This window comes from Hyperolius riggenbachi, chromosome 8 (genome assembly GCF_040937935.1).
Source record: "Hyperolius riggenbachi isolate aHypRig1 chromosome 8, aHypRig1.pri, whole genome shotgun sequence".
Taxonomy (NCBI): Eukaryota; Metazoa; Chordata; class Amphibia; order Anura; family Hyperoliidae; genus Hyperolius; species Hyperolius riggenbachi.
This window is the reverse complement of record NC_090653.1, coordinates 110007594-110022993: the sequence shown is the minus strand read 5'-3', so window position 1 is coordinate 110022993 and position 15400 is coordinate 110007594. Positions and strand designations below refer to the sequence as shown.

Sequence of the window (15400 nt, the reverse complement as noted above, 5' to 3'; positions counted from 1 at the left end):
AATCACCAGAAACAACAACCACTCATTCTGCCATTTATGCAGGAGGGGTAAACAAAGACAAAAATATCAAAATCAACACAGGACAAACAAGGACACCCATAAGTTAGTTGGAGGGATAACTCCACTAATTATGTCTGCGGCCAATCATCAAAAAAGGTATGAAAAAAAACTGAAAAGGGTGATAAGAAACAGAAAGCTCACCCATAAGAGACGGAGATAGGCTAAGGAGGCCTGATGTTCTGCCACGCAAGGACCCAGGCACCTCTGCCCAAACTACGCCTCTCCAAGTCCCGGATCCTAGATACCTCACCCAGAATATTGCCTACCACCACCTGAACAGGAATGGTTTTATGCCTAAGTGGTACCTGACACCGTGCCAACCATGTGTGCTGCCTAACAACTAAGCTGACTAAGTATAAGGTGCATAAATCAAAACCCTGGTGGTGTCTGAATGCTCCATACGCCCACTCTGCGTAACTTAGACGCTCCAGAAAGGGAATACCTAGGCTTCCTCCCACCTGTTTATACACTTCAACGTTAAAAGGACAATGAAGTAGAAAGTGGTCCATGGATTCCTCAACACCACCACACTCCTCACGAGGACATCCACGTGCTTCCACTTTCAAGCACTTAACATTACTTCTAACGTAAAGCTTGCCATGAAAAGAGAGCCAAGCAATATCCCACAATTTATTTGGAATCCGCGGTGAATTAAGAAGTCGCAAACCCTCCTCCAATTTTACGCTTGGGCAATCTCTCAGGTACAGTGGCTCATGAAAGTATGAGTCTACCACCCGGATCGTAAGGACACGCCTCTCGACCGATTTGATATCCTCCACAGTCAATCCCCACTGCCTTAATTTTCTCAAGCACATAACAACATAGGTCGGAAGATAGTCACGATGTGATGCCAGTCTCTTCACTGAACCACCACTTTCCCAACTCTTGAGGTAAGTCCCAAACCAGGTCCGAAAGATGCCTACCCAGTCAGGTGGGTTCTCTGCAAACATATTACCAAGATTGTGTTTAATAAAAATCAGAGTAAAGAAAACAATTGGGTTGACCATGTCTATGCCACCCTCCCGCCTGGCTCTGTAGGTGATGCTTCTACGCATGATGTTTAATCTATTTCCCCAGAGCATCTGGAAAAACAGATCACAGATCCTTGCATACAGAGATTGAGGCAAAACTGCAACATAGCTGACATATAAGAGGATTGGAACCAGATGGCTCTTGATCAGGTCCACCCTTTCCCTAAAGGTCAATTTCCAACCTTTCCATCGTGCTACTTTGGTGCTGACATCATTCAGCCTACTAACCCAATTTTGATGACCATAGTCACCAGGTCCAAATTCGATGCCAAGAATCTTGATTTTCGGCTGGGGCACGGGAAAGGAGCCAGGAAGTACAAAGCTCTCTCCATCATTCCCCATCCAGAAAATTTCACACTTGTCTGGATTGACTTGTGAGCCTGATGCTTCTGAGTACTCGGCAATCTCCGAGACTACCACCTCTGCTTCCTCTGCCTTAGAGATCACCACAGTCACATCATCAGCATAGGCCACAACCCTGAAGGGTGAGACACCAGGGATGCCCACAGGAACTCCACTGAGCGCACCGCCCTCCAACCTTCTCACGAAAGGATCGATAGCAAATACGTACAGGAGGGAGCTCAGCGGACAACCCTGACGCACACCAGAACTTACTTCAAAAGGTTCACCAACCCAGCCATTAATAAGCATGAAACTCTCTGCCCCTTTGTACAAAGTACGAATCCAATCAACAAAACCTCCCTGTAGGCCGTACACACAAAGTAGCCTCCATAGGTACTTATGGTTGACCCGATCAAAGGCTTTAGACTGATCCAGTGCCAGCAAATACTTTCCCCAGCCCTCAGCCCTGCAACGTTCCAGGACTTCCCGGACAGCCAAAAGTGCTGAGAAAGTACTTTTTCCTGAAATCGAGCAGTGCTGGTGGCGAGAAAGCACACATGTCGCCTGAGACAATCGCCAGAACAAAATTTTTGCCAGAATCTTCCTGTCGATGTTGAGAAGACTGATGGGGCGCCAGTTCTCAATTATCTCAGGATCTTTGCCTTTTGACAAAAGGATCACCGCTGACTGTCTCATGGATGGTGGTAACTCACCCTCAGCAAGACATTGATTAAAGAGCTCTGCCAATTGTGGTGCCAGAAATGACTTGAAAGCCCTGTAAAACTCGGCCGTCAACCCATCTGGACCAGGTGTCTTTTTGGGTGTGAGACTATCAATAGCTCTCACTACTTCTTCAGTGGTGATCTCTTCTGTCAGACATATGTCAGAAGCATCTGCATCACCCAGACCTGGAGTTGAGACCAAAAAGCTTTCCATCTTTGCTTGGTCAATTGGCTTTTCCCCAAGCAGATCAACATAAAAACTTCTAGCGACGGATAGGATTCCAAGCCTGGACTTTGCCACTGAACCCGATCCATCCCTGAGACCACTGACTGTTTTAAGGGCTGCACCTTGTCTGCAATTCAGATAGGGATCAGGCGAGTGGTATTTGCCATAATCCCTCTCCAAACACAGAGAGGACAGACGGTCATACTGTTGCTGCCTAAGTTGAGCCTTGACCTCAGAGATTTCCCCATGATCTCCGCCTTCCGAAACAAGAACTTCAAGCCTTTTCCTCAATCGTTGGTAAGCAACATATTTACCAATTTGTCTTTTCCTGGCTAGGTTCTTGAAAAGAGCAACAACACGTCTTTTGACTACCTCCCACCACTCCGACCTGTTGTCAAAGCAGTCCAGTATGGTAATCTGTGCCTGAAAAAATTCCTCAACAGATTGTCTTACACTCTCTTCCAGTAGCATAGACGAATTTAGTCTCCAGATACCCCTACCTCTGGGAGCAGCATCTGAAACATTCAGGTCCACCGATAGAATACAGTGATCCGAGAATTCCACTGCCTGTACCCTAGGGGCCGTGGCAGTGAAACGCTCTGTAACAAAAAACCTGTCTATCCTACTCTGACTATCTAATCTACGAAAGGTGTACCCAGTGAGGCCTGGTGAATGTCGAACGTGAACATCCACCAGACCAGCCTCACTAACTATCCTATTAAGAAATTTGCTGTCAGAACCCAGCTGAGTGTTGGTACCACTCCTGTCCATAACCCTAACAATGGTGTTGAAATCACCACCAAACACTACCGGCTGGGTCGTAAAAAGGAAAGGCCTGATCGCTGTAAAGAGGCACTTCCTCTCCCAGGCCGACTGGGGTGCATAGATATTAATTGCATCATTCTCTAATATTTGCAGTTTACACACTACTCAGCATTCTAAATGATTTTACAGAGCAGGCTAGTGAACTATCAACCAGTCCTCTGGAGAGAAAAAAAAATATCGTGGTTGACAGTTGAGATAATAAGCTTCAGAAGACAGAGCTCTCTGCAACTTTGAAAGTGGTGGAGCTCAATGGCTCGTTTGCATACATAACAACTGGAGTTTCTTAGCTCTTCCTGTACTGGGAACAATATTAGACTTATGTCTCTGCTCCTAATGTTTTATTTATTAGCTGTACTACACATGCAAATCATTATATATTTTTTTTTCACTTCAGTGTCTCTTTCAAGCCACAAAAAATTGTTGGGGGGGGAGCCAACAGATAGTAATGATTCTGTTAGTTATAGTAAAGGTCTTATTTACATTTTTATTTAATACTATTTTACAATAACGGTTTTTCTATTGTGGAATGAATCACCTGGGTTTTCATTAATTCTTATGGGAAATTCTCTTTGATATAAGAGTGCTTTGGATTACAAGCATGTTTCTGGAACAAATTATGCTCACAAACCAAGGTTCCACTGTTTGTTAAAGGATTTTCTTAGCAAAGAAAAGTCAAAGTACCGTATTTGGCGCCGTATAAAACGCACTTTTTCTCCCCAAAAAGTGGGGTGAAAAAGTCCCTGCGTCTTATACGGCAAAGGCAGGGAATCCTCGACTTACGAACGCCTGCCGATATTAACCGCCGACCCGCCGCCATCGGGGATTCCCTGCCTTTGTCCCCGCTGTGCCTGGCTTCCCCCCTGATGCGTCTCCTCCCTCCCCCTTGTGTCTCTGTGGCCCCCCCGTGCGAGCAGTGGCAACAGCTTACCTCCTCCATCTTGCCCGCGCCGATTGAAGACATCCGGCTTCTCCGTGCGGCTTCCTCTAGTGTCAGGCATCTAATGACGCGTCATTGATGACGCGTCATTAGATGCCCGACACTAGAGGAAGCCGCACGGAGAAGCCAGATGTCTTGATTCGCCGCACGGAGAAGCCAGATGTCTTGATTCGCCGCGGGCAAGATGGAGGAGGTAAGCTGCTGCTGCCGCCGCTGCACTGGGGGGGGCCACAGAGACACAAGGGGGAGGGAGGAGACACGCAGGCAGGGACACGAGCCAGGCACAGCGGGGACACGGGGGCTGCCAAACGGGCACAGGGGGCTGCCAGGAGGACACAGGGGGCTGCCAGGAGGACACAGGGGGCTGACAGGAACACACAGGGGGCTGACAGGAACACACAGGGGGCTGACAGGAACACACAGGGGGCTGCCAGGAGGACACAGGGGGCTGCCAGGAGGACACAGGGGGCTGCCAGGAGGACACAGGGGGCTGACAGGAACACACAGGGGGCTGACAGGAACACACAGGGGGCTGACAGGAACACACAGGGGGCTGACAGGAGGACACAGGGGGCTGCCAGGAGGACACAGGGAGCTGCCAGGAGGACACAGGGGGCTGCCAGGAGGACACAGGGGGCTGCCAGGAGGACACAGGGGGCTGCCAGGAGGACACAGGGGGCTGACAGGAACACACAGGGGGCTGACAGGAACACACAGGGGGCTGACAGGAGGACACAGCGGTCTAACAGGAGGACACGGGGGAGTCCAGGACATGGAAGGACAAGGGGGTCACACCAGAGGACACAGGGAGGAGACATGGGGCATACAGGGGGAGACATGGGGCATACAGGAGGACACATGGGGACACATGAGGAACATAGGAGGACATGTACAAGATGCTCCTGATATATAGACGCTCCAGACCAGGTTTCGATTATTTTTTTCCCTGATTTTTGCCCTCTAAACCTGGGTGCGTCTTATATGCCGGAGCGTCTTATACGCCACGAAATACGGTAAATATCAATCCCTACCTGCAGGCTCATTCAGGTGTCTCTAGCAGCCCCCAATCAAAACATCAGCTTCCTCTCCAACAGCCTCCTCTTTAGTAGAGTTAGAATCCGTTGACTTCTTCAGGTATCAGTAGGTGTTGAGGGAATGACTTTTTCAGGACTCGTAAAGCCCTTTTTATTTCTTATAAGAAAAGAGTAGCTCATGGTGATTGAGAACCACTAGAAAAGTAAAAGGGGCCCAAAGAGACAAACAGTAGTAGGTAAGGTAGTGCTAAATATACATTTGCCTTCCTAAAACACAAGATACTTACAGTAATGCAGCTTTAGCAAGCAATTCAAATCTCCCATGATGCATCTCTGCTGAATGTGAAAATCATCTATTTATTAGAGCAGTGTCCATCCATGCCATGCACTAGTGAGGAGCAGAAACTCCAGAATGGCTGTAAGCATATTGGAATAGTATGTCTCTGTAAACTTTATAGGCAATAGGCTTACTGTGAACGAGTGGTTCTGGTTGTGTATTTGGCATTGAGGGGCATAGAGAGATGATTTGCATGTTCAGCGGTGATGCATCTTGGGGATCTTACATCGGTAGAGAGAAGCCTCCGGAATGCTCCAGAGGCTTCCACAATCCTCTCCACTTCCCTCTGGGACCCACTTTTTGGTTGTGGCCAGGTTCTTCTTTGTGTGTGAGCATGACCACACTGCACAGGCTCTAATAGGGCTTGCACCGGTGCAATAACACAAAGTCACTCCTGCACGAGTGGCTCCATGCTACAGAGCAGTTGCAGGGCGTACCTTGCGCAGTGCAGCTGTGCTTGTACGCAGAGCGGAGAGAGGCTCCTAGCACCTTATTCGACTATATTGTTGAATATTGAAGTCTCTGGACTGTCCAGGGCGTCCCTCTATTGCGGTAAGCATCTAGGTTTTGTTGTTTGAGTTCAGGTATGCTTTAAAGCAAAATTGTTGAAAGTACCTTATGTTTAAGGTGCCCATTAACGGTGCAATTTTTCCTTCTCATTCGATTTTTCAATGTAGGACAGAATGAGACACACAGTCAAAGGACAGTGGGAGGCACAGGGGGACCGAAGGAGGCACAAAGTGGAGCAGAAGGAGGCACTATGGGGGATAGATTGAGGCACAAAGGGGGACAAAAGGAGGCATAGGAGGAAAGAAGGAGGCATAGGGGGACTGAAGGTGGCACACATGGGACAGAAGGAGGTATGATGGGGGACAGAAAAAAAGCACAAAGGGGCAAGAAGGAGGTACAGAGAGACAGCAGGAGGCACAAAGGGGAACAGAAGGATGCACAAAGGGAGACAGAAGGAGACACAAAAGGGTGACAGAAGAAGGCAGAGGGGGAGGTGCGGAGGCACAGGGTTACAGAAGGAGGCAGAAGGGGGCAGACAGAGCCACAGGGAGACAGAAGAAGGCACAAAGGGGTACAGAAGGAGGCACAGGGGGACAGAGGAAGGCGCAGGGGACAGAGGTGGCACATGGGGACTGAAGAGCCACATGGAGACAGAAGGAGGCAGAGTGTGACTGAAGGAGGAATCGGGGCAGAGGTAGCACAGAGGGACAAAGAAAGACACAAGGGGACATAAGGAGGCACAGGGGGACAGAAGGAGGCAGAGGTGGCACTGGGGGACTTAAGGAGGCACAAAGAGACAGAAGGAGGCACAAAAGGAAACAGGAGGCATAAAGGGAGACAGAATGACAAACAGGGGGTGAGACATGGCACAAGGGACTGAAGGAGGCACAAGGAGACAGAAGGAGGCATTAGAAGCAAGTAATAGAACACTTGTAGGGGCGGGGCTTAGGGTCAGGGCTTCATTTAGGGGGCGTGGTTTAATCCAGCAACATGGCGCCCCCCAGGACCAATGGCACTCCAGGCAATGCTCTCTACTGCCTATGCCGGTAATGGTCACCTTCAAGAAGACACATTTATACTTACATGTACTTATAGGAAGTGTCACAAGCTATGATGAAACCTCTGACCCTCTGTTGCTATTTGCATAAGGAACTCTTCCTTTGCTGCAGATTCAGGCTGCTAGTTGGTTAGCGGAAGCTGAAGGCTCTGATCAGTGGCTCCCATGTGGGCATGGACATTACTCTTTAGCCTAGAAAAGACTGATATTAGTATATCTTAAAGTAAACCAGACACGTAGTAAAGATTGATACTTACCCAGGGCTTCCTCTCGCCCCATAAGCACGTCTGAGTCCGGCATCGTCCTCCCGCGGTCTGCTGTTCAGCCGCAATCAGCCCGGTAACTGGCTCAGTCGTGTCAGTCGGGGTCTTTACTTTACAGTGGCCTCATTTTACTAAGCTTATCTCCTGTCTTTAATAACTCTTCTGAGCTGTTTCCACAGTTATCACAATTATATCACCATGGTGATAACGGTAGAAAAAGCTCAGAAGAGTTATTAAAGACAGGAGATAAGCTTAGTGAATTGAGGCCACTTTGGTACACTTTAACTTTGCATTGTAAGTTGTTAGCCTTTGAAATCCTCACAAAGTAGCATGCTAACCTGGAGAGAAAATATTTTAATTTTTTTACTTTTCACTCAATAAAAGTGAAATTTCCTTTTAGATCTAGTTCTGTCTAGAACAAAGGCAAAAGCTTTGTCAATCTCACAATTTGTCAGACAATGCACAAATATACACATTATTTAGTGTTTTCTCCTGCAAAGGTAAATATATGCAAATTTTATGTACTGTGATGTATTAAAAAGAATGAATACAAACCTCTGTAAGTTTACTTTGTTTAAAATAATATATTGAGAATTAATTTATTATATAGATTTATATATTTTTTTGCAATATATAGAGAATGTGTTCTGTGTTACGGCTGCTTTAGTCTAGCGTTCATACAAATCTTATATTGTAATATTGTTTTTTAATCCTGAAATAAAGGTATGGATTTCAATTCAAGTCTCAAGTTCTCATTTGACATAACGTTGCCAGGGAAACGGGCGTCACGGAAAATGCAGTCCTCTCGCAAGGTAACCGATGCCATGAAAGCATGCATGCCTTCCTCCTCTATTACCACTGCTGACAAAATGGACTCCATCTTGACCAAAAAGCTTGCCGAATATATAAAGGACCAGTATAAATACAAGGATAAGTACATAGTAAATCAATTGAAGAGACCAAAAAGTTTTTTTTTATAAAGATGAGCTTAAATATTTAATGTATCAAAAAGTGCAAAAATTGGTTCGCAAATCTTCAAAGTGGTTCATCTTTAGACAAGACATCCCATAAAAAGGTGCAACAAGAAAATAGCAAGATCAATTCTTTAGAAAGACGACAAAGTTGACTTTTTTCGGGTAGACCCTTCTTCAGGCCTTCACAAACAATTGTGTACATCTAAAACATAATATATATAAATGCGACATTAAAATACAGTAACCATAAACTACAAGATTCCAGCACCGAAGAGAGATGGAAGAGAAACATTTAAAGGACAACTGAAGTGAGAGGGATATGGAGGCTACCATATTTATTTCATTTTAAGCAATTGTTTCAAAGGAAATAAATATGGAAACCTGCATATATAATTCTCACTTCAGCTGTCCTTTAATGCCTAACTAAAGTGGGGGAAAAAGAACTGTAGTAATTATTTTCCATAGTTTAGGGCATCTGGAGCTTTCTCCTCACTGTCCCCATGTCAGCCTGGAATGTATCTCTCCTCCTACTTCTGTTAGTCTTTGCTTCCATTTACTAATGTTAGACAGTTAGCATGGATGCCTGTGCATCTACTGTTCATCTATGGGGAAATAGGACTGGTGGAAGCTGGAACAAATTGAAGTCCTAGCTAACATGGGGATTATTATCTGGCAGTAGAGACCCCACACCATAAAGTGCACTGCAGGGAGTAGTCAGTGGGCAGTAAGACATGCAGGGCAATGTTGAACTTGTTCTTACTAGCCCTGCTATTCTTTTGCCTTTATATGGCCTTTAATATTGTGACGATCAGCTGTAGGCATTTATAGCCAGATGGAGGTCTTCTTTGTGCTGTGAGCTTACACATCTATGTGCACATCAGACCATTGCCATTCATATCTTGGGTTTGAGCAAGGCACTTGTACTGAGTATCTGATAGCAGAAGGATGCACTCTATTCCTATTTCTACTGAAATATACAGTATATGCAGTCTGTATATTAGTCTCCTGACCTGGGATTTTGGCTAGTGGCAAGAGGTGTATGAATTGCATTCGCCGTTTTGGTCAGGCCAGAACAATTTCTGAAATGTTTTAGGCTGGTTTTACAGTGGGACGTTACAGGCGCACGTTAGAGCAGCCTGTAACGCAGCCCACCGCACAGTAATGAAAAATCAATGGGGCTGTTCACAGTGCGGACGTTGCCTTACATTGTAACGCTGCGTCACAAGGCAACGTACTGCATGCAGTACTTTAGACGTTAGACTGCTTGCACATGCTCAGTAATGTTGGGGAGGAGCGGAGAGCGGCCAGGCACATGGCTAATTAATATGCACTGCTCGTTATGACGTGCAGTGTTAACTTCCTGGAGCAGCCGCTCTGTGCGGCGATTGGCCGGCGGGACCACGTGATGCCGCATGCGCACAAGAGTGCGCATCACGGCATCACTGACGCCAGAGTGAGCTGCACAACGCGGCTCACTCTGACGTCCAGATCCAGCACCACCAGGCGTTGAGTTAGGGGGACGTTATGCGACCTTAACGCCTCTAACGCAACGTCCTGATGTGAAATTAGCCTTATAGTCTCTGCTCCTCTCGCCTCTTGCATGACATAAATGGAACATATTTGTAACTTTAAAATAATCTGCTTTCTACGGCCCAAAATCGCTATTATGTGGCTTTTATAGAGATCACAAAACTTCTCTGTGGGAGTGTCCTCCCACAGAAGTCCTCTTCAGTGCTGCCAGAAATACTTTTTACCTTCACCGTTGATTGTTGCCGATTTATTACTTAGGCCACGCTCACAATGACTGTTGTGTGACAGCAGGAACAACGTTGCACGTTATATTTGCATTGCTTTGCATACAGTGAAGCATACAATCAATGAAAACTATGCTTCACCCTTACTGTTATGCTGTAAAGAGCAACATGCAGTGCATTACAATGCTGCAAACAGTTATACTCCCACAGCACTGTGAATGTCGCATAGGTGATGCATTGCTGTGCGGTAAGCCACATTACAAAGCAGCTGTTACACCACACTGAAACGCACTACTGTGAACGTGGCCTCAGCCTTGTTAATCAGGCATACAAAGGAAGATAAGGAGCGAGGAAATCAGTTTTGACAAGATAACGAACACAGGTGAATTAGCAGTGCATTGCCCTGGGTTGCATTATTCAGAGGCTGTGCAAGCAGGAATGTGGGTAAAGGAAGAAGATGAGAGCACTCACATAACAATTTGAGGATCAGTATCTCATGCTACATTACAACCATTAGGAGGTAAAACTATTCAGAATGTTCTCTAACAGTGGCATAACTGCAAAAGTTTGAGATCCAATGCCAAAATTATGATGAGGACCTGGATCTAGGCACACTTGAAGAATGACATCCCCCATCTCCCCTCCCACGGGCATTTAAGTGGGCATAGCAACGTACCTTCATATTGAAGGTTCGTAATAGGGATGGCCAATGAAATGCAAATCATTTTTTGAGCTGATGCAGAATTATGCAAAATTTTTATGCACATGTATGCAGCTTGAAAATTGTCCAATCAAATGAAGCCAAGGTGGTGCTGATTGGTCCACTTTCAAGTTGCATGAACTTAAATGAAAATGTTGAATAATTCTACATCTCATTGACCATCCCTAGTCCTTGAGCCTGTCCCCTTGCCATCCCAACACTGCAGGCTCTACATCTGTGTGTATACATTTCTTTTCCCAATCCCCACACTGCAGGGCCATTTCTGGCCATTTGGTGCCCCAGGCAAGGCACCTTCTGCCTCCCCCAATCTTCTGAATAGGAAGATCTTATCCTACATTTTATTAGTTTGCAGCCACTGTTAACACATTGAAAGGGTAATTTAAGGGTAAATACAGAAATGATATTGTTTTCCAAAATGAGTCTGTGAAAGGTACTCAGATGATATTACTAGGCCACATGTACCTCACTGGCCCAAACTCACTGAACCCACATAGCAAATCCTTTCTATAATTATTATGAGATGATGTAGCCACTTAAAGGGTACCCAAGGTAAAAAGAGGGGAGAGGAATTCCCTGTTTAAAATGCCCGCCAGGGGCGTTCCTGCAGGGTTTCCTGAGCTGCCATTGGGCAGCTCTCTCCCCTGGCTGCGCCTCCTGCTGCTCCCCCTGCCTCCCTGCATGTTATGAGAGTCAACACAGTCTCTCAGCGCATTGTCATGACCCATGGGTCACGCAAGTGAAAGTGGGCAGCCCACGGGAGTGGCGGCTTTTGCAGCTACCTGATCCGCTCAGCCCTGCGGATTAGGTAGCCTACTTTTTATTTTATTTTTTGAGCCCACCTCAGGCTCTCTAACAAAAACATGGATCTTTACAGATTAGAATATTGTCCTGGAAATCCAGAAGAGTTGCAATAGTTGATAGAAACCAATTCTAAAATGGTTGCGGCTAAATGAGCATGGTAATAGCAGTAACTATATCATTTTTATGCTGTTCAGACGTCATTTATTATAAAAATCACTAGTGCCCACTTAGGTGTTAAAATTACCATCCCCCTATTTTAATAGAACTGGTAGTTGTTTATTAGAATCCTACAAAGCATTGTGTGCTTGGAGTAGCTTTGTGGTGTCGCTCCAGATTATTTGCCTGGGTTGTCTATGCCTGCAAACAGCCCTGTCACACTGCATATAACTCACATAGTCTTTCCAGAGCACCCCATGGGCTTGATTCACTATGCGGCACTAAGTGTTAGCGCCGCAGGGAAAAGCCCGTTAGCGCATGTAAAGTAGCTTTGCGCACACTAACAGTCGCGCAAAGCTACATCGCGCCGAAAACGACGCACTTCACGCTGTACCGTGGTGCACCGAAAAGTAGCACGGTGTGACGATAACGTTGCATGCGTTGCGATGAAAACAGGGCATATGGTGTCCCTTTAACGTCGCACCAGTGCGCCTTAAAGGTCGCACCGTCAGGCACACTGGTGCGACGTTAAAGGGGCACCATTTGCCCCGTTTTGATCGCACCGCATGTGACGCACTGCGCGACATTTTCAGCGCACCACAGTACCGTGCGAAGTGCGTAGTTTTCGGCGCTCCAACTCCTTTGCGCTGTAGTTTGGACGTCTTAACCTTTAAGACATCCAAACTCACTCACCGCCGCATAGTGAATCGTCCCCCATGTGTCCTGTTGAGCACCGAGGATACTGGGCACTTTTGTGCCCCATACCAGTTGCTTGGCTACTGCTAGACTTCTGTTTGTAGCTGAAAGGACTGTTCTGCCTCTGATATAGTTGAGGAGCCAGTCATGATCTCAGCAGTACAGTTGAATTTTAGTGGATTACGAGGCAGATGTGGTGAGAGTCTTAATAATTTGAGTGCATGAGTGAGAACAGATTTGGATTGTTGACCAGTGGTGGTATAGCGCTGAACAGTCAAGCTTGTACTATCTATGGCAAGGGTCCCCAAACATTTTGGGTCGAGGGCCGGGTAAACATGTCCGACTGCTGGGGGGCGGAGTATACATAAAATGATGTAGAAGTCTTTGCGGGCCAGACAGTGAAGCATACCCAATTGGACAGCAGTGTCACCTGATGTGGAATGTGATTGGAAACCAGCGCATTACTGCTTTCTGGCTTCCATGTGGCTGAGTGGTGCCAGCACTGCTATTCTATATGCGTACATCCAATATTTAAAGATGTAGCTGACCGCATCTATAAGTAATACATTTTTTGTGGGGGGGAGGGGGGGCGTGGTAATAAAAGCCTCAGGGGGCCGCATTCGGCTTGCGGGCCTTACTTTGAGGACCACTGATCTATGAACTACTTTAGAAGTGTTAGATGAAAGAGGACTCCCAATAAATATTATTTGATCTGACACCTTTAGAAGTTCTCAGCTACAGATGTTTCATAGAATTCTGTCACTTCTAGTCGGCTGGGCAACCTGTTTGAATAAAGCAGAAGGGAAGAGCAGTTGTATCAAAGCAGCAAACACAAAAGGGTTTATCTTTAAAGCGGACCTGAACTCAGAACTTCCTCTCTGTTCTAAAAGATAGGCAACAGCTTTATAACCTTTAACAAAAAAACATTTCTTTGTTAAAGCTGGTAAAAACCCTGCAATAAATCTGCAGTGTGTCTACTTCCTGCTTTCATGGAAGCAGACATAGGGTTAACATCCTGTGTTTACACATTAGCTGCTCTGCACAGGCAGCTAGCTGACACAGCTGAGAGATCAAATTACAGTTGTGATTAGTCACAGATGGGGGGAATTAGTCAGGCTAAACTCTCTAAATACATACAGGGTGCATTTTCTATGTTTCCTTTTGTCCTGTGCAAGAGTTCAGGTCCGCTTAAAATACAAAAGGATACCTGAGGAAAGAATCTTAGCAATCTTAACACAAGAGAAGGTGTGTAAAAAGTCAATTTATCTCACTCCATGATACGCCTTGCAACAGTATTTTAAAATGTTGATTATAAATAAGTGAAGCTGAATTCAAAAGTTACTAACAATATTATAGGAGAGTTCTCCATTCAACACCAGTCCAGTCTAAAATACAGCCCTGTGCACTTTTCTTCACAGTTTACCTGGAATGCTCTTATTAAAGCTGTACATCAAAGCATTGTAGCAATAGTTGATCATATTCCTATTACATATCACTGACATTTAGCACCAGAACAGCCATGATAACATCCATAAAGTGTGATGGATAATGTACTGCGGCTGTTAAACCTTACAGAAATCACCATCACACTGACCTCAGGGGACCTGCTGCTTTAAATTGAAATGAATGAAAGATCTATAGATTTGTCTTCTGTACTAGGTTTTCTGAGTGCGGTGACTGGAGTAGTCTCTTCCTCGTGCCATTGGGTGACCTCATGCCATCGCTTTGATTCCTGCGGGGCCACTGCTCCCCGCAGGAATCACTGTGCCCCCCTAAATGCCCCCTCCTGCTCAGTAACGTATAGTTAACTATTTCCAGGCTCCAGCAGCGTACACTGAACAGTATAGGGTCTGTAAAAAAACTCTTCATGTTTGCCTGAGTCTATGAAGTGTTAAAGTGGATCCAAGATAAACTTTTACTTATTGCATAATTGTGTTCCATTCATCTAGCTTATAGGGCATTCCTCAAGCCAAATACTTTTTTTTGTTTTGTTTTAATACTCTAATACCCTATAAACTAACAAGCCTCGCCCACAGCTTCTCCAGAGTGCCAAGGCACTCTGAACCTTAGTAGCAAGGGCTTATGGGAGCTCAGTCTGGGCAGCAGGAAGAGGAGGTTACTAGCCAGAGATTTCAGAGGGAAGGAGGGAGGAGGAGAGGGGAGTTAAGTTTTCAGGCTGAGGGCTGGAGATACATATCAGCTTGCCCGTGTGTAATGTGACAAGCAGAACATGGACGCTCTTATTGTATCACAGGAATAAATAATCATAAACTGTTGAAGCTGTTTGCAGCTAGATTTGCTGTGTAAACTATCTAAACTTTAGATAACATATATAGACAAATTACTTGTTATAGTATAGTTTTTCAGCTTGGATCCGCTTTAAGTAGACCAAGGGTCTTATCTATTTGCCATAAATATCTCACACTCGTTTGCAAGGTCCCTTGTAATTAATGTATCTGGATGACACTTATGTTTGCAAAATAATTTCTCTACCTCCTTCTGATTGTATGTTCTAAGATTTTCAGTCAACAGGAATATTGCGCAAAAGGTGGATCAGCGCATCACCAGGCCGCCTCCGAATGGCCTCCAATCAGAGGTGCGCTGAGCCCCCCCTGCAGTTTCTGGGGGGGCTCAGCGCACCTCTGATTGGAGGCCATTCGGAGGCGGCCTGGTGATGCGCTGATCCACCTTTTGCGCAATTTTCAATTTTTCGATTTTACTTGATTGGCCGCACCCAGGCTATGCATATACATAGGTTAGGATTTAGTTAGTGTTAGGTCCCCTCCCATCAAGGATGACTTCTCCGCAGTGGGAGGGACGAGTACTTAACAAGTTGCATGTGAGCTGTTACAGGAAACCAACATCCTCCAGTGGTAGACAGGTCATGTGTATGCTAGGTGTGTATTTTATCCCACACGTGGGGCTTGCACTCTTTTGCAGGTTGGCACTTGCCT

The 15400-nt window shown here is 45.8% G+C and overlaps 1 protein-coding gene across 7 annotated transcripts in view; it reads left to right on the top strand.

The window, feature by feature from the left end:
* MCF2 (MCF.2 cell line derived transforming sequence) overlaps positions 1–15400 on the top strand; it is a 209828-nt gene that overhangs the window by 114378 nt on the left and 80050 nt on the right. For all 7 annotated transcript variants that reach the window (XM_068250993.1, XM_068250996.1, XM_068250992.1 and 4 more), the window contains one exon: positions 8068–8156. In XM_068250993.1, coding sequence (XP_068107094.1) covers positions 8068–8156 — 89 coding nt within the window. The remainder of the gene's footprint in view (positions 1–8067; positions 8157–15400) is intronic.